This window comes from Thecamonas trahens (assembly GCF_000142905.1).
Source record: "Thecamonas trahens ATCC 50062 unplaced genomic scaffold supercont1.1, whole genome shotgun sequence".
NCBI lineage: Eukaryota > Apusomonadida > Apusomonadidae > Thecamonas > Thecamonas trahens.
The window spans coordinates 420,960-438,107 of record NW_013657679.1 but is presented as its reverse complement, the minus strand read 5'-3'; the positions used below and the strand labels follow the sequence as shown (position 1 = coordinate 438,107).

The window sequence follows — 17,148 nt, the reverse complement described above, 5'->3', positions numbered from 1 at the left end:
ATTATAGTAGCGAGGGGGCGAGTGGCGGGTCGGTTGGCGCGGACGAGCGAAGAGTGGTGAACGTACCGTCATTTGCGGCAGTTTGGGTGGCAGAGCCAAATGGCAAATGGCATGGCTGGTGTCGATTGGTTTGTGGCCAGGTGACCAGCCACCCGACACTCGGCACCCGGCAGAGAGGTCACTCTCACCCTCTCCAACACTCTCACCACCACCCCTCCCCCCCCCCCCCTCCCCTCCACCTTCCGCCGCTGCCACCGCAACCCACCCACCCATCCACATCCATACCGCCCATCACACACAAACACACACACACACAGTACAGGCCATGGCACTGCTTCCTGGACCAGCCACTGGGGCGTACTCGGGCCTGGTCCTCCAGGTAGACTCGCAGTGCTCGCCAGAGACCTCGACCCACCTTGTTACACAGCAAGACATGTCGGCAGAGCTGACGTCCTCCTGCCCATGCTCGCCGCTCTCGCCGCTCTCGCCGCTCTCGCCGCTCTCGCCGCCCTCCAGTGCCAACCTCCCTCCACCTGCCGCTGCGAGCCAGCCCCCCCCCACCCAAACCCAGACCAACGCTGAGCCAAGGAGCTCGGCAAGCCATGACGACTCGTCCGACACCGGATCGATCACCTCGTCAGCACTCTCGCCACGGTCTGCCTCGGACCACGTCGATGATGAGCCGGCATCACCGTCGCCGCTCTCGACGACTTCCAGCGCATCGTCCGACTCGGCATCGTCGATCTCGTCGAGTACACAGCGCAAGACGCTGTCGTCGTCGTCGTCGTCCACCTCGTCGGCAGCGAGCGCCGAGGCCTACGAGGGTGCCGTTCTGCTACAGGCGCGGGTCGTTGAAGCGCCGGACGGTCTCGAGATCGGAATGCGGGCATCGGTGCTCCCGCCGGTGACCAGCGCGGCGACGGCCACACCTGCACCTCCGATCCGGTACTACGTCTTTTCGTCGCTCCTGCCCTGCGCCACGCCGCCGAGTGCGCCGCTCCTACTTCCGCTTCCACTGCCGCGCGAGCTCGACGTCGAAATTATGGTCGGCGCAGAGCCTGCGTCGGTCACGGCCGTCCCCCTGGCTCCGGCCGAGGAGCCCGAGGAGAGCTCGCCGCCGTTTGCTGGCGCCATGCACTGGCTGGTCATTGGCGGGCCCATCCGAATTGTGGTTGCGCTCGCAATGACTACGCTCCCGCTCGGGATGACCGGCGTCGACACCGAGATGATGCCGCATCTCTCCCACGTCGGGCTCGATGCCACGCCAGTCACCGCGCTCGCAGCCGAGTTTTCGCGAACGCTCCCGCTCGGCCCGCCGCCGTATGTGCTGGAGCGAAGCGTGCCGTCAGTGCCGCTGACGCCGGTACTTCGGCAGACCTCGCCCATCATCGAGCCATCTTCCGACTTTTACCTCCTCTCGTCGCTCTCGTCCGAGCTTGCACATTCGAGCTCGGTGACGGCACAGGACGTGATCCGGACCTGTGCGTCAGCGTACATTGAGTCGCCAGACGACGAAACAATGTGGTATGCGCGGTACTTTGCGCATCTCGCACACGACGCGTTTGTCGGCTCGGAAGCGACGCTCTCGTCGGCGGCGTCCGAATCGCCGTTTGTCATCACTGTCCTCGGCCTCGAGTACGACGCTTGCCCACCGCCGGCCTCACCGATAGCGAGTGGCGGCGGCGGCTCTGCCCTCTCTTCCGGCATCGAAGCCGAGTACTATGTCATTGTGTGGCGAGTGAGCTCCATCTCTTACCATGCCGTGAGTGTGAGCGTCGGCGACGCCCCGCCGACAGTCTTTGACCTGCTCGACGCCATCCCCGCCGACGCGCGACCGGTCATCAAGCGCAAGACCCGGTCGCTGACACGAGTTACACCCGATGCATCCTTCCGCGCTACACTCACCAAGCTCGAGGCGTTCTCGGGCACGCTCGGCGGCATCAAGCTTGGGCTGCTGTATGCGCAGGCCGGCCAGACCAACGAGGATGAGTACTACTCCAATCGCGAGCCGTCGGCCGCCTTTGAGGCCTTTCTCAACCTTCTCGGCCCGCGGGTCCGGCTCAAAGGCTATCCGGGCTTTTCGGCGCAGCTAGACACGCGGCACGACGACTCGGGCGAGTACACCCGGGTCCGGCGGTACATGGGCCACGACGTGGTCTTCCACGTCTCGACCGAGCTGCAGTACGACGAGACCGACGACCAACGGATTCAGCGCAAGCGGTTCATTGGCAACGACATCGTCGTCATCGTCTTTCTCGAGGGCGACGCGCCGTTTCGGCTGGCGTCGTACACCTCGCAGTACACCAACGTGGTCCTGGTCGTCCGCGCCTCAGATGCACACCCGGACCACTACGCGCTGTCGGTGGCGGTCAAAAAGGGCGTGCGTGCCTTTGGCCCGCCCTCGCCGCACCTGATTCCGCGTAACGAGTACTTTGCCCACCACCTCCTTGCGCTCGCCATCAACGGCGAGAAGGCTGTCTACGCCTCGACCGAGTTTGAACTCCGCGCGTCGCGGACGCGGTCGCAGTATCTCCACTCGCTCGTCCACGACGAGCCGCCGCCATCGCCGTCGGCGGGCAACGTGCTCGCTGCTAGCGAGCCGGGCGCGCTGGCCGCCACCCGCCACGTTGCTGAGGCGCTGCTGGTCGGCCGTGTGGTGACGCCGCGGGTCCTCGCCACCCGTATCCGCCTCAACGACGTGCCAGCCGACGTCGCCACCGTTGTCTCGCTGCCGGGCTCGGACGCGTGCGTCTTTGCCACCGCCGCTGCTCTCTTCTTCAACTCGGGCCAGGACTCGGCGTGCCTCCGGCTTGCACCGCTCCCGCGCATTGACCTGCTACTTGTCCTGGTGCCGCCGGCCTCGCCCAACTCGGTCATTCTCATCGCCGGTCGCGGCAAGACCGCGCTGTATGGCATGCAGCTCGGAATCTCGCCGCCGCGTGCAGTTGGCGTCTTTGCCTTTCCGCTCTCAGCCAAAGTGGTGGCAGTGGCGGCGACCGAGGACTTTCTTGCCGTTGCCGACGCCCGCGGCTCGCTCGGCATCTTCTCCGCCATTCAGCTGGCGTCACTGCTCGAAGCAACGTCTGCACAGGCGCCGTCGTACACCGGCGGCGTCTTTACGCCGCCGCTCGCGCATGCGCTTGTGCCACTCGCGCGGATGGTGCTCCCGCAACCACCATCGGCGCTGGCGCTGGCATCGGCGTCCGACACCGAGCCAGTCGTCTTTGCGCTCGTGAGCGGCGAGCTCGTCCGAGTCACTGCACTCCTCCCTGTCGGCTCCCTCCCGCGCCTCGACACTTACCGGGCCGCGCGGAGCAAGCGCGCCGGGGCATCCGTCGGCAAGCTGACGCACATCCTGGCGCTGGGTGCCAAGGGATGCGTGCTGGGTGGATCACTCGGGGCGCTGGTCATCGAGTGGGCCCTGTCACGAGGTGCCAAGCCGCGGCTCCGACTGGCGGTGCCGTGGCGACGATCGCCGATGGAAGCCTTGCACGTGCTTGCGGCGCCGTTCTCGGCCAAAGCCACTGCGTTTTTGCTCGCGCACTTTGCCACTGGGGTAGAGATGTATGCGCTGGCGTCGGGCGTCCTCGTCGACTCGCTGACATACACGAGCCCGTGCACGACACGGCCGTTGCGACAGCAGCTCTCGCACTGCGCGCCGCTGGCGATGCGGGCGGCCGAGTCGGCAGCAGCCGCGCCGTCCCTCATTACGCTCCACTTGACCCACGCGGTCCATCCATCAGAGCTGTACGGGGCCGAGCCCGGGCAAGGCCAAGGAGCGCGTGTACACACGGCGACGTTTTCACAGTCGCTTAACAGCGTCCCGCAACGTACAGGTGATCTGCGGCATGCGGCGTCGATGGCGCCGCGGACGCCGCCGCCGCTGGAGCGGTCCGGCTCGATTCCACTCTTGGCCAAGTCGTCGACAGGCATATCTCTCAACGAGTCGATGCCGTCGGGAGCCACCCTTGTCCCGCCGTCGCCCAAGACGCTCAAGCTGACGCCACGGCATTTCGGCCGGCGCCGAGCCGACTCGTCGTCGCTGCCGCCGGCGCAATCGACACCAGTGCTCTCACGGGCGGCCACGCCCGAGTCGTCGCTCGCCGGCAGCCAAGGGCGGAGCTCGCCGGCGCCGCCGCTCGCCGGCTCAGACAACAGCTGCAAGTTTCTGCGGTTCCTTGCCTTTCGGCTGCGAGGCGATGCCGCGGTGGCTGGAACCAAGGCGGTTGTCCACGGGGTGGCGGCGTCTGCAACGCAGCTCTCGACCGTGCTCTCTGCTCAGGAGCTCTCGCCGCCGCTCGAGTGCGAGGTGGCGCGCGGTGCGACTCACATGGAGGTGGTACTGTACAACAAGGGCAAGGCCAAGGCCAAGTCGCGAAAGCGCGGCTCGGTGCTCCTCAACCAAGTCGGCTCGCTCTGGCTCCCGCTCGACGAGCTAGCCAATCCGCGGACGTCTGGAGCATGGCACGACCTGCTCCCGCCGTCGTCCCAGGACGGCCTGGTCACCGGTGCCATCCAGCTTGCTCTCTCGCTCCGGCGGCAGCGCAGGTCGGAGACCGACTGGATCCTACATGTGCGTGTGCTGCGGGCCCGCGGTCTTGCACCGCGGTCGTCGTCGGGCTCAGCCGATCCGTACGTCAAGCTCGCGCTTGGCCGGACCTCGTTCAAAACGGCGGTGGTAGCCAAGTCGCTGGATCCAAACTTTGACGAGGACTTTGAGTTTCCGGTCCAGTCGCCAGAGACTTCCGCGCAGCGACTGGTGGTGCGAATCAAGTCGCGTGATCGGTTCTCCAAAACGAACAAGATGCTTGGCGTGGTCTCGTTTCCAATCCATGCGCTGGCACAGTACCTTGCGCGCCACGCGGCCGAGAACCCGTTGCAGGCCGGTCGGCGCGCCGAGTGGACCGAGTGGCACGATCTGTCGGCTCTGCAGGAGAGCGCTAACGGCGTGAGCGGGTCGGGCCCGAATGGCGATGCCGTGGTCGACACCACTGTTGCCGCCGGCAGCGTCGGAAAACTGTTTGTCGAGTCCCGGCTGGAGGCGGTTTACGTGGCTGACTCGCCGGCGGCGTATGACTTTCTGCTGCGGACACTTGTCGACGCAAACTTGACACCGCTCATCGCCATGTTCTACGCGCTCAAGCCGGGCTCGCTTTGGCGCGACCTTGTGGCCGAGCTGGTGCTTGCGCTCTGTGACGTGCTCGAGATGCGCTCGTGGATGCAGACTACCCAGGCACGGGAGCAGGCGACCGAGTTTGGGCGTGCGCTGGCAGCCGCATCGGACGCTGCCATGGCGGCCGCGTCAGAGAACTTTGGCATCCGGGTCTTGCCACCGCTCTCAGTGACCCTGGCGCGGATTGCGACGCTGTTGCACACGCACTGGGCAGCATTGACGACCGCGTCGTTTGCAGACCTGCCCGAACTTCGGGCGGCAGTCGATCGTGCCCTCGCGCTCGCTGGCGCGCTGCCTGAAGGCGGAGGGCCTGCTGCCTTCGGTGAAGCAACGGCGGCGGCGCCGGAGCTTGCGGTCCGGAGCTGCGCGCTGTTTGCGGCCGGATCTGCCGCGTGGGCCGAGGCTTTTCCGGACTTTGGCACGCCTGGCCTCATTGTGCGGTCGGAGCTTGTCTTTAACGCCGCCAACGTGGCACTTCTCGCTGAAGCGCCACACCCAGACGAGATTGGGGGCTCGATGGTGCGGCCCGGCCTCCGTGGCCTTGCCTTTGTGCCGGAAGAGATCCACTCGCCGCTGCGGCGGGTGGTTTCGCACGTCTCGACGCTCTCGCTTAGCGAGATGGACATCTCCGGCGACTCGAACGCATTCAAGACCGATGATGACGCCGCCGAGGGTGCTCAGGCCGCAGTGGCCGGGCCGCTTGTCGCTCCTGATGATCTGAAGGCCGAGGCGGAAAGCTCGCATTGTGTGATCAGCGACGAGCCGAGCGTGGTCGAGGGCGGCTTCACTGACCTACAGTGTGCCACCGACGACTCGCTGCTCGACTCGGACTCGGACGCGACTATCGGGGCGACGGCGCTCGAGGCAGCGCTGGCTATGGCGCAGGCCGCAGTCGAGAGCGAGGCAGGCGTGAGCGAGCCGGATGAGAGCGAGCCACACGCATGTGTGTTTGACGATGAAGGCACTGACAACGACGGCGACGACGACCAGCCCACTACCTTGGCCCTACCGGTTGTTATTATGCATCCGGCCGACATGGATGACGACGACGAGTCGAGCTTTGTGTCGTCCGAGCTGGGCTCGAGCCGAGGCGGGAAGGGCTGACTCCCACACTCAGTCTTGTGGACACCGCCGACGAGTCTCATGTCGAGATGCGGTCGCTGATGGCGCCAGTGGACGACGTGATGTGGGGCAAAGTCTTCTCGTCGGGTTCCAATGCGTCTGTGGAGAGTGGAGACGAGGAGCTGACGCGGATGCTGACGATGGTGGCGTCAAGCGAGGACTTGCCTCACGGGACGACGACGTCGTCATCGGTACTCTCTGACGAGATAGAGAGCACAAAGTACAACGCATCAGACTCGTCGATGTCGTCCGAGGGGCCTGCTGTGGTCCCACACGCGCTGCACGAGCCTCTGACACGGTCGGTGGAGGACGAGCTTGCGCGTGCAGCACTGAGCGAACGCGATCTTGCGGTGATGAATGTGCTTGCTGCGGCGTCGGACGCAGTGGTGGCACTCGGTGGGGCGCGCGCGGTACCTCAGGCAGGGATGACGGCGCTTCGCAAGCGGCTGGGTGCCGCAGTGCTCGAGCTCGACGCGCTGCTGGAGGCCGACGAGGCGCTAGCGGTGCTGGCCGCGGTGCAGCGTGTGGCAAGCGTGCTCGCGGCGCCCCACGTGAGTGACTGGATTCCCGTCCAAGACTCGTGCGGTGCGCTGGTCCGGGCCTGCATCGAGGTCGCCGAGGCCGCGATTGTGGTGGCCGACATGGGCGCGACGTTGCGGCGGATTGTGGCGCGGCTCAAAGCGGCGGCGTTCAAGGCCGCCGCCGAGCGGGCGGCAGCCATAGCCGCCGACGAACTCGCGGCGCTCGACGAGATGGTCGCCGCTGAGCTGCGCATGCTCGAGGCTGACGCGCTTGGCATGATAGATGATGGATGAGCAGTTGAAATAGAAACAAGCCAAGGCCATGCAGGCTGGCTGGGATTGATCCAGCAAGCGGCCGCGGCACGAGGTCGACCGCTCGCCAGCCCACACCCCACTCCCCGAGTCCGACCATGCCGGTCTACTCGTTCAAGTCCATCACGGTGGTCCCGTCGGCGACGGACTTTATCGACATCTGCCTGTCCAAGACGCAGCGGCAGACGCCGACTGTGGTCCGCACCACCTTCCACATCTCCCGTATCCGCCAGCACTACACCCGGTCCGTCCGCTTTGCCCAGCAGTGCTTTGCCGACCGCCTGCGGGGCATCCTCGACGAGTTCCCGGTCATCGACGTACGTCCACCCGCATGCCTGCCCTCACCCTACCGACATTGTCCTTCCCTCCCTCCACCGCCACCACCACCACGCCCATGTCCTCCCCGCCCATCACATGCCCTTCCCGTCCCTCCCCCCCCTCTTCCCTCCTCCCTCCTCCCCTCCTGCCCCGCCCGCACCGTCAGCCTCTTTCAACTTTCGGATGGAAACGGATGGGCCCGGCAAGTGACCATCATATCATCTCCCTTGCCCAGCCACCCCCCCCCCAACCACACACACACACACCCTTTGCCTCATGTCCTCCGCTCGCCACTCACTCGCCCTCACTCACACACACCCTCTGCCCTCGGCAATCACTGTAGGAACTCCACCCGTTCATGGCTTCGCTGATGAACGTGCTCTACGATCGCGACCACTACAAGCTCGCACTGGGCCAGATCGCCACGGCGCTGCGGCTGGTGGAGCGTGTGGGCAAGGATTACATTCGGCTGCTCAAGTTTGGTGACTCGCTGTATCGGTGCAAGACGCTGAAGCGGGCGGCTCTGGGACGGATGTGCACCATTCTGAAGAAGCAGAAGTCTGCACTGGCGTATCTGGAGCAGGTGCGGCAGCATCTCTCTCGTCTGCCGTCGATCGACCCGACGGATCCAACGCTGCTTGTGTGCGGGTTCCCCAACTGCGGCAAGTCGACGACGGTGAACAAGCTGTCGCGTGCCGACGTTGACGTGCAGCCGTGGGCTTTCACGACGCAGTCGCTGTTTGTGGGCCACTTTGACTACAAGTACACGCGGTGGCAGGTTGTCGACTCGCCCGGCGTGCTCGACCACCCTCTGCAGGACATGAACACCATCGAGATGCAGTCGATCACGGCGCTGGCGCACCTGAAGGCCTCGATCCTGTTCTTCCTCGACATTTCGGAGCAGTGCGGCTACTCGATCGAGCAGCAGGTCGGCCTCTTCCGCAACATCACGCCGCTCTTTGCCAACAAGCCGCTGACTGTGGTGCTCAACAAGATCGACGTGGTCCGGCCGAACGACCTCGACGACGACGATAAGGCGCTCATCCAGTCGCTGGTGGAAACCGACGGCGTGGAGGTCATGGCCATGTCGGGCCTCACCGAGGAGGGTCTCGCCGAGGTCAAGGCGTCGGCGTGCGACCGGCTGCTTGCGCAGCGGCAGCGTGAGAAGCTGGCGACGACGACCAACGCAGACCGGCTCAAGGTCCGCCTGCACAAGTCGATGCCTGTGGCGCGTGACGACATCGAGCGCCCGCCCATGATCCCGAGCCGCCGCGGCGGTGCTTCCGAGGGCCGCCTCCTCCTCAAGGACATCGAGGCCCGCAACGGCGGCGCCGGCAAGTTCTCGGTCGACCTACGTGCCGAGCACATTCTCGAGAACGAAGACTGGCGCTACGACGTGGTGCCGGAGATCCTCGACGGCCACAACGTGGCCGACTTTCTGGACCCGGACATCCTCGCCCGTCTCGACGAGCTCGAGCGCGAGGAGGAGGAGCGGCTGGCCCGTGCCGCCGCAGAGTCGGACGACGACGACGACCCGCACCGCGACGAGCGCAAGGCCGCTGTCCGTGCCATCAAGTCCAAGAAGATCCTCATCAACAAGGCCGCCTTTGTCCGCAAGTCGGCCAACTCGCGCCCTCTTCCCCGCACCGCCCGCCGCAAGTCCGTCGGCGATCTCAAGTCGCTCGACGAGCTCGGGTACGACACCTCGCGCATCCGCGCTCGCGTCGCGGCCGGCGAGACCACCTCGCGTGCCCGTGCCTCGCGCAAGCTCCGCAACGATCGCATGGCCATGTCCACAGAAGGCGACGACGACGACGACTTTGGCGCCCGCCGCGCCCGCGGCGCCGGCATCGGCTCGGCCGCCATCCGCAAGGCCAAGGGCGCCCGCGCCCCGCGCAACAAGGCCGGTATCGCAGCCACCGACTCGGACAAGGCCAAGATGCTCCGCAAGTACGCCTTTAAGCAGATCAACGCCGACGGCAAGCGCGGTACGGCTGACCGTGTCATCGTCGCCTCCAAGCCCAAGTGGATGCTCTCAGGCAAGCGTGGCAACGGCAAGACCGACCGTCGCTAGCCTGGCTCCCGCTTTCCTAGATCGACATCAAACCAAAGTTATGACCATGCCCGTGTTAACGTGGCCGACAAAGTCGCACACACGCGCCACGCCTGGCCGCACGCCGGGAGGACCACCAGAGCCAACAGTGTCGCACAGGCCACACCACACTCCCCCCCCCAAACACACACACACACACGCACACACATACACCACACTCCGGCGTCCCACCACCCACCTCCTGTCCACATGTCGGCAGAAGGCCTCTCGTCGTTTGTGGCGGCGCTGCGGCGGCCGACAAAGGGCCGGTACACCGAGGACTCGCTGCGCAACACCATCATGATCATTGCACTGCTCGAGGTGGCAGTGGTCATCACTCTCCTCTCCAACCACGTCAAGTGCACTCCGCCCAACACAGCCAAGCACAACGTGACTCTGGCAGAGCTGCCGGAGATCGACTTTGTTCAGCTAAAGTGCGCGTCGCAGTTCAAGCAGCTCTACTACACCCTCGCCACCACCCTGCTGTTCATTGTCTACGCGCTCTTTGTCTACTCGCGCTCGTCGTCGTACCTCTCTGACCTCACGGCCGCCATTCGCAAGCGCATCAAGCACGATGAGTACCAGATCGCCTTGGCAAACACCCCGCAAACTCCCATGGCTGGCTCGGTCTACGGCTCGGTCCGCGGCCCGCCGTACGGCGGCTCGCTGAGAGCACGCACCTCATCGCAGGCCGGCAGGCCGCTCTCGGGCACCTTTGCGGCGCGCTCGGCAACGATGCCAGCCCGACCAGGCGCGGCCGCCGCCCCGCAGCCCGCTCTCGCCACTGACCGCCCGCTCTCGCCGCAAGCGACTCCGCGCTCGCGCTCGGCATCTGACGCCTCGGACCCGTACGCCACCCTCATTGACGACACGCCGTGGGCGCCGCTCGAGACGCCGCACGAGATTGCGCTTAGCATGGAAAACGACATCCAGGACGTCATCGACCGGTTCCGTCGGTTCAAGGTCGTCGCCATCATTGTCTACGCCGTCATCTTTGTCATGGCCGCCCTCCAGATCACGGTGTTCTCGGTCCAGGGCGAGCTCAACTCGTTCTCGTGCCACTCGGCCCGGTTCTCGGGTCTCAACTCCGAGTTTCCCAACCTGGTCTACACCTGTGCATCGGTGGTGACCAACTGGATCGCGTTTATGGCCGGCCTCGCTGCTCTGGCTCAGCTCGGCATGTTCTTCCTCCTCTTCACCACCTACCGCACCCTCAAGCGCTACGGCCGCAACCGCGAGTGGGAGGCGCTCGTCCCATCGTTTCAGGACGAGATGCCTGCGTCAGGAAGCGCAACTACCGCCGCCGCCGGCTTGAGCCCCTCATCTGGCACGCCGTTCCCGCTCCTCTCGATTGCCGGCCAGGCATCAGGCATGTATCCCGCGACCGGTGTCGCCGAGCCGAGCTCGACCGACGCGGCCTCGATGCTCTACGGCGCAGTCTCCGGCCTGCTCGGTGGGAACAAGCCGAATGCCCCGGCTGGTAACCCCTACAGCGCCCTGCCCGAGGGACTCGGCCTCGGTGGCCTCCCCTCGCACCTCGCGGTTCTGCAGGACGCGGTGGCCTCACTCTCGACCGTGGCGGCCGACATGCGCTCGCTCGGCGATCCGGCCCTGCTTGCCTCGCTCGGTGCGCTCTCGCAGCACCGCCTGGTTCTTGCAGGCCTGGCGGCGACCTTCCGTGAGAGCTTTGTCACCGGCCTCGAGCACATGGCGGAGACCATGCGAGCCCGCGCGTCTGCCACATCGTCCGAGTTCTCCGACGACGAGGCCGTCTTTCTCCGTGTCCTCGACGCCAAGCTCGCCGCCTTCGCTGCCGGCAACGACGCCGACGTCGACGCCGCCATCCATCGAGGTGGAAGCCACATCACAGGCGTGGCGGCCGGCGACGCCGCGGCCAGGCCATCGTAGTCTGCTTCCGCGCCGCGTAGCCTGCCCGCCAAAAACGCGCACACGTGCCACGAAAAAGCCAGCGCATGACACTCTGTGCAGGAGAGCAGCCACGGCACGCCGCCACCGCCACACACACCAGTCTCTACCACACACACACGCACACACACAAGCACACGCACCCAACACACGCACACGCCCGCTTGCTCACTCTGGTCATGTCCGGTGTGCCTGTGGCTGCAGCGGTAACCACCCTGCTGGTGGTGCTGGGCCTCGCGGTTGCGCTGGCCTCCAACCACTGGTACTCTGCCTCTGGAGAGGACGTGGGACTGCTGGCCATGTGTACCCACACGGCCAACAGCCCCGTGGATCCGGACGGGCTTCTTGACTACAACATGGACGTGTGCGTCTCGCTGGCAGAGACGCTCGGCTTTTACCGCTACGCGCACAAGATCAGCGACGAAGCTGCCAAGGCAACGACGGCCAAGATTGTGGACGGCATGGAGCAGCTGTGGTACTGCTCGCTGGCGGCGCTCATTGCGCTGGTCTTTGCCGTGGTCGGCTACGCCGGCCAGCTTGCTGCTGCTATGTTCTGTGCCTCGCAGCAGGCGCTCGATCAGCCGACAGCCTCCGGCTTTGCCGCCCAGCGCGGCGCGCTTGTTGGCGGGCTGGCAGCGGCGCTCAACGTGGCGGCGGTCACTGTGTGGTTTGTCGGCGGCCGGGTGACCAACAACGAGGTGGTTGCCTCCAAGGTTGCCGACCTTGCGTGGGCCGCCTGGCTCGCCGCCGCGCTTCCGTTCCTCTCGATCGCCGCCTCGATCGCCCTCTACCGCTCCGGCGCCGAGGCGAGCATGTACTCGGGCGCGTCGCTCCTTCCGCTCTCGTCGGGCCCGGGCACCGGCGGGCGGTACCGCACCTTTGGCCACTTTCCGGACAAGTGAATACGCGTTTACACAGCATGAAAGGTGATGGCGAGCGCAAACGACGGGTCAAAGTGCTTCTTCTTCTTGTCCTTGTGGACACCGTCGATGGCGTCGTGGGGTAGGACATACTCGCCGGCCGGCGCGTCGGCAAGCAGCTGCGCCGGGTTGAGCCAAAAGTAGCACATGAGATCGTCGCCGCCGCCCACGTCGGCGTCGTACAGAGTGACCCGAAAGTCGGCGCCGACTGTGACGCCGCCGGGCAAGTCGATGGTGACCGAGTCCTCGTTCTTGACATGCGGAGCGGTGTCGGTCCGGACGAGCTCGCCGTCGTGAAAGGTGTCCACGACGACGTAGGGATCGCAGCCGCCGCGGACGTCAAACTTGGGCACCGTGTGCATGGTGACGGCGTCGAGGACGATGGTGGCGCGTGGGATGGCGGCGTCGAGGGCAGCGGCCCGTTGGGCGGACGGAAGGTCGAGGGCGGCGGCAGCGGCGTCGCGGAGCCCGGCATCGAGGAGGCTGGCGTAATACTGGACGTACCGCTTCTGCGACGGGACCGAAACACCCTTGCCGTCCGAGGTGCGGACCGAGGCAAAGTGCTCGAGCGCTGCATCGGCCGATGCGACCTCGCCAAGATGCAGGAGGAGAGAGGCGACAACGAGGCCAGTCCGGCCCTTGCCGGCCTTGCAGTGGATGGCGACAACGTTGGCGTCGTCGGCGGCAAGAAAGGCGGCAACGTCGGTGGCGAGGTCGGCGAGGATCGGCAGCGGGAGGGCGTTGTGGTCCTCAAACTCGTAGTCATCGGTCTGCTGGGCAGGCGCAAAGGCATCTGGTGCGTACTGGTGCTTCGACTCGGCGCACAGGTTGTACACCTTGTACGCCGCGCCATGCTTGGCCTCCAGCAATCTCTTGACCTCCTTCATCGGGTTGCGGTAGACGGCCTCTACGCCAGAAGCCGGGAAGCCCATGGCAATGACCCGTGGGGTCACATACGTCAGGTCGAGGTCGAACCCATCTTCCTGGTACCGGACCTTCTTCTGCGACACAAGCCTGCGGAGGGATGCTGCCATGGCGGGTGTGAGGGCGTTGGGTGTGGGTGGGTGGGTGGGTGGCAGGTGCGATCGATCGGAACGGAATGCCTGCCCGCAAGTTTTACGACCTTTTTTGGACGGTGGAAGGGGGGGGGGGGGAGAGAGAGAGCGAGAGAGAGAGAGAGAGAAAGAGAGAGAGAGACCACCGCTCGTCTCGCGCGTATGGCTGACGCAGAGTGTGTCGCAGCGAGCTGCTGCAAGGCCTTTTCGTGCAGGCCGGACGAGAGCTTACTGGACATTGTGCGGCGGGCGCAGCGAACGCCGCTGTGGACCCATCTGGAGGCGGTGGACGAGGTGCTGGCCGACGCGCCGCTGGTGGGCGGCTCGGTGTTGGAGGTGTACGGCGAGGCCGGGAGCGGCAAGACACAGCTGGTGTACAACATGCTGTGTGCAGTGGTCATGCCCGAGGCCTGGGACGGGGTGCCGATGCATGGCCGCGGTGAGCGGGCGGCGGTCGTCGACACGTCGCTCAAGTTCAAGACCCGAGTGCTGGCGCGGATGCTGGCGGCCCGCTTCGAGCTGGCGCTTGCAGACGCCGGGCGCGAGCCGCTTCCTGACGAGGCGACGGCGTTTGCGGCGGCTTGCCTCGGGCATCTGGTCATCTACCGGCCGCGTAGCGCGGGCGAGCTGGAGCTGACGCTGGCGGCGCTGCTAACGGGTGTGACCGACGAGCCGCCAGCAGCGCAGGGCGCGCTTCCGCTGGCGCTTGTGGCACTCGACGATGTTGCGCCGTTCTTTTGGCAAGGGCGGGCGGGCGTCGATGGGGCGGCCCGGGTCAACGAGAGTCTGCATCGGTGGGTAGCCGCGCTCCTAGCAGCGTCGCGGGTGCTGGTGGTGGTGGCGGTCAAGCCGGCGTTGTTTGCGCCTGCAGACGAGGCGGCAACCCAGCACTCGGAGTACATGCCGCGCGGCTGGCAGGCGCTGGTCACCCACCGGTTAGTCCTCGCGCCCGTGGCCGGATCAGCGAGCCTCAAGTGGGCTCACTTTCACTGCCCGCCAGCCGATCCGATGCAGTTTGTCGTCACGCAGGCGACGCTGGTGTTTGAGGCCAAGGCCGCAGCCTCTACTCCCGCCCGGGCGGGCGTGGGCGGCACTCGACTCGGCTGAGCACGCACCCGACACCATGCCGCGGTCCAGAAACTCCCGACACTCGCACACACACACACCGTCACAGTTGCAGACGCGGGCGGAGAGGCGGAGGAGCAGCGGGCAGCGGCAGCGGCGGCGGCGGCGGGCGTCGCACGGCCAGCGGGCGTCGCACGGCCAGCGGGCGTCGCACGGCCAGCGGGCGTCGCACGGCCAGCGGGCGTCGTATGGCCAGCGGGCGCACTCGCGCCAGACCCGAGCTGTGGCCCACGACCCCGTGCGGCGGCTGCGACGGGCAACCGGGCGCGACGACGTTTCGCTGGTGGTGGTGTTTGGCGACGGCTCTGGCTCCGGCTCCGGCTCTGGCTCCGGCTCGTGCTCCAACGTGTACTCGTACTCGGACGAGTCGGCCTCGCCGTACTCGCCCGAGCCTGCTCTGCCTGGGAGCTTCCGCGAGCTGGCAGCGGCGGCGGCGGCGGCGGCGGTGGCCGCAGTGGCCGAGCTGCCGTGGCCAGGTATGGAGCTCAGTGCCGGAGAGCGACGGCGGGCAAGCAGAGACGCCAGTGTGGTGGCGTCGGCGGCGTCGGTGTCGGCGTCGGCAGCGTCGCCGACGGCGGCGTCGCCGACGGCGGCGCTCTCACTCGAGCCGAGCCTCTCGCTCGATCTGCTGCAAGTCGAGTCAAACAGTGAGCAGAGTCCGGCGGCGGCCGAGGCGGACGACAGCAGGCGGCGGATGTCGCGGTCGGCGTCGCTCAAGATGGAGCACCGCGACGTGTCACGGCTCTTGCACCAGGTCTCGACACTGACGATGAAGATCTCGGTGATGGAGGAGCGGGCCAAGCGACGCGAGCTCGAGCATGCGGCGATCAGCGCGCAAATATGGCAGGAGACTGAGTCGCGGCGAGCAGCGCTCGAGCACGAGTACAAGCTCGCGCTGCAGCGCGAGCGTGACCAGGCGCGGCGACACTCGGTCATCGAGACCGCGCAGCGAAAGCGCGACATCCAGTCGCTGCTGCACAAGGTCAACATGGTGACGCTGGAAAAGCAGCATGTCGAGTCGCTGCTGAGCCAGGAGCGTGAGCAGACGGCCCGGCTGCTGCACCGCGTCAACACGCTTGCGGTCCACAACGAGCTGCTCCAGGAGCAGGCGGCGCATCCGGTTGTCCCGGCCCGCGACGAGTCCGAGTCACTCCGTGCCACTGTCGCCGCACTGCGCGAGGAGCTCGAGGCGTCGCGCGAGCGCGGCGCCGCCGCCGAGGCCAAGGTTGCTGAGCTCGAGAGCAAGCTCCGGGTGAGAGAGTCCGGGACGCCGGCGGCCGTCGACCCGCACGACGCGCCCGAGACCGTCGACCTCACCGCCATCCGGCGCGAGGTGGAAGAGCAACTGGGGCGGAAGGACGAGGAGATCGAGCGCATGCGCGCGGCACACGCCAGTGAAATGCAGCACCTCCGCGACGAGCACGCGCAGGTCATCGCCGCTATGCATGCCGAGTCTGAGCTACGGATGCACGAGGTCGAGGCACTCATCGACGACATCCGCGCCGCCGACTGCTCGTTTGACGGCGGTGAGTCGCGCCGCCGGTCGGCGTCTGAGACCCCGTCGTCGGCCTTTCGCACGTCGGCTCACCGCGAGTCGCCGGCGGCGCGCACCTCGTTTGGCGGCGCCGCCGCGACCGGGTTTGGCGGCCGCGATGGCAGCCCTGTGCTGTACGACGACGAGGCCGACTATGAGCTCGACAACGATTTGCTGATGTACAACCCGTCGGATGACGAGAGGGGGAAGGAGTGAAAAGACGAGGCTGTAACAGCTGTGTGGACAAGGTAAAGAGCTGGCAAAAAAGACTGTTATGCACGCAGGAGGGCAGACGGCTTAGAGCTCGCCGCAGTCGGCGATGATGACGTTCTTCGACGTGGCGCCAGTCGACGAGCCAAGAGCCTCGATGGCCTTAACGACGTCCATGCCCTCGACGACAGAGCCGAAGACGACGTGCTTGCCGTCGAGCCACTCGGTCTTGACGGTGCAGATGAAGAACTGCGAGCCGTTGGTGTTCGGGCCAGCGTTGGCCATCGAGAGGACACCCGGGCCGGTGTGCTTGAGGGTGAAGTTCTCGTCCTTGAACTTGGAGCCGTAGATGGACTCACCGCCAGTGCCGTTGCCGCGGGTAAAGTCACCACCCTGGAGCATGAAGTTGTTGATCACGCGGTGGAACTTGGAGCCCTTGAAGTGGAGCGGCTTGCCCGACTTGCCGGTGCCCTTCTCGCCGGTGCAGAGGCAGCGGAAGTTCTCAGCGGTCTTGGGGACCACGTCCGAGCGGAGCTAGACAAACGGAGCGGAGCAAGGCGATGGTGTGAGTATGGTTTGCGTGGCGGGCGGAGTGGGTGTGGGTGTGGGTGTGGGGGGGGGGCGCCGCCGTGGGTCCGCGCCCAAAAAAATGGTCCACTGCTTGCTTAGCCCGCCGCACGCTGGCGCGCAGAGTGGGAGGGTTATTGGAGCAAAGTGAAGAGCTCGGGAGGGGGGGGGGGGGGAGGGGAGGCGAGAGGATGCTTCCGCAGGGCAAGTCCGACGTGCACAGACGGCCATATCAAGGGTGGGGAAGGAAGGGTAGTGGAAGCAGGGATGGGG

The 17,148-nt window shown here is 66.3% G+C and overlaps 7 protein-coding genes across 7 annotated transcripts; 5 read left to right on the top strand and 2 right to left on the bottom strand.

Annotated features, from left to right (window-relative positions):
* Positions 1-325: 325 nt before the first annotated feature.
* AMSG_00192 (RapGAP/RanGAP domain-containing protein) lies at positions 326-7,139 on the top strand (the record flags this gene model as incomplete). The annotated part of the gene is made up of 2 exons (XM_013907600.1): positions 326-6,240; positions 6,291-7,139. The coding sequence occupies 2 exons, from the start codon at positions 326-328 to the stop codon at positions 7,108-7,110; spliced, it is 6,735 nt and encodes a 2,244-aa protein (XP_013763054.1). The 3' UTR covers positions 7,111-7,139.
* Positions 7,140-7,216: 77 nt separating this feature from the next.
* On the top strand, positions 7,217-9,698 carry AMSG_00191 (uncharacterized protein). The gene is made up of 2 exons (XM_013907599.1): positions 7,217-7,445; positions 7,790-9,698. Exons 1-2 carry the CDS (start codon positions 7,227-7,229, stop codon positions 9,518-9,520), a joined length of 1,950 nt encoding a protein of 649 aa, XP_013763053.1. The 5' UTR covers positions 7,217-7,226; the 3' UTR covers positions 9,521-9,698.
* A 50-nt stretch (positions 9,699-9,748) lies between these two features.
* Positions 9,749-11,446, top strand: AMSG_00190 (uncharacterized protein; the record flags this gene model as incomplete). The annotated part of the gene is made up of 1 exon (XM_013907598.1): positions 9,749-11,446. One exon carries the CDS (start codon positions 9,749-9,751, stop codon positions 11,444-11,446), a length of 1,698 nt encoding a protein of 565 aa, XP_013763052.1.
* Positions 11,447-11,568: 122 nt separating this feature from the next.
* On the top strand, positions 11,569-12,414 carry AMSG_00189 (uncharacterized protein). The gene has a single exon (XM_013907597.1). It carries the CDS (start codon positions 11,644-11,646, stop codon positions 12,364-12,366), a length of 723 nt encoding a protein of 240 aa, XP_013763051.1. The 5' UTR covers positions 11,569-11,643; the 3' UTR covers positions 12,367-12,414.
* Positions 12,357-13,433, bottom strand: AMSG_00188 (phosphatase tensin domain-containing protein). Its single transcript, XM_013907596.1, has one exon. It carries the CDS (start codon positions 13,416-13,418, stop codon positions 12,375-12,377), a length of 1,044 nt encoding a protein of 347 aa, XP_013763050.1. The 5' UTR covers positions 13,419-13,433; the 3' UTR covers positions 12,357-12,374.
* A 168-nt stretch (positions 13,434-13,601) lies between these two features.
* AMSG_00187 (uncharacterized protein) lies at positions 13,602-16,366 on the top strand (the record flags this gene model as incomplete). Its single annotated transcript, XM_013907595.1, has 2 exons — positions 13,602-14,522; positions 14,689-16,366. 2 exons carry the CDS (start codon positions 13,602-13,604, stop codon positions 16,312-16,314), a joined length of 2,547 nt encoding a protein of 848 aa, XP_013763049.1. The 3' UTR covers positions 16,315-16,366.
* A 29-nt stretch (positions 16,367-16,395) lies between these two features.
* Positions 16,396-17,106, bottom strand: AMSG_00186 (peptidyl-prolyl cis-trans isomerase; the record flags this gene model as incomplete). Its single annotated transcript, XM_013907594.1, has 2 exons — positions 16,396-16,842; positions 17,101-17,106. 2 exons carry the CDS (start codon positions 17,104-17,106, stop codon positions 16,396-16,398), a joined length of 453 nt encoding a protein of 150 aa, XP_013763048.1.
* Between the last annotated feature and the right edge of the window lie 42 nt (positions 17,107-17,148).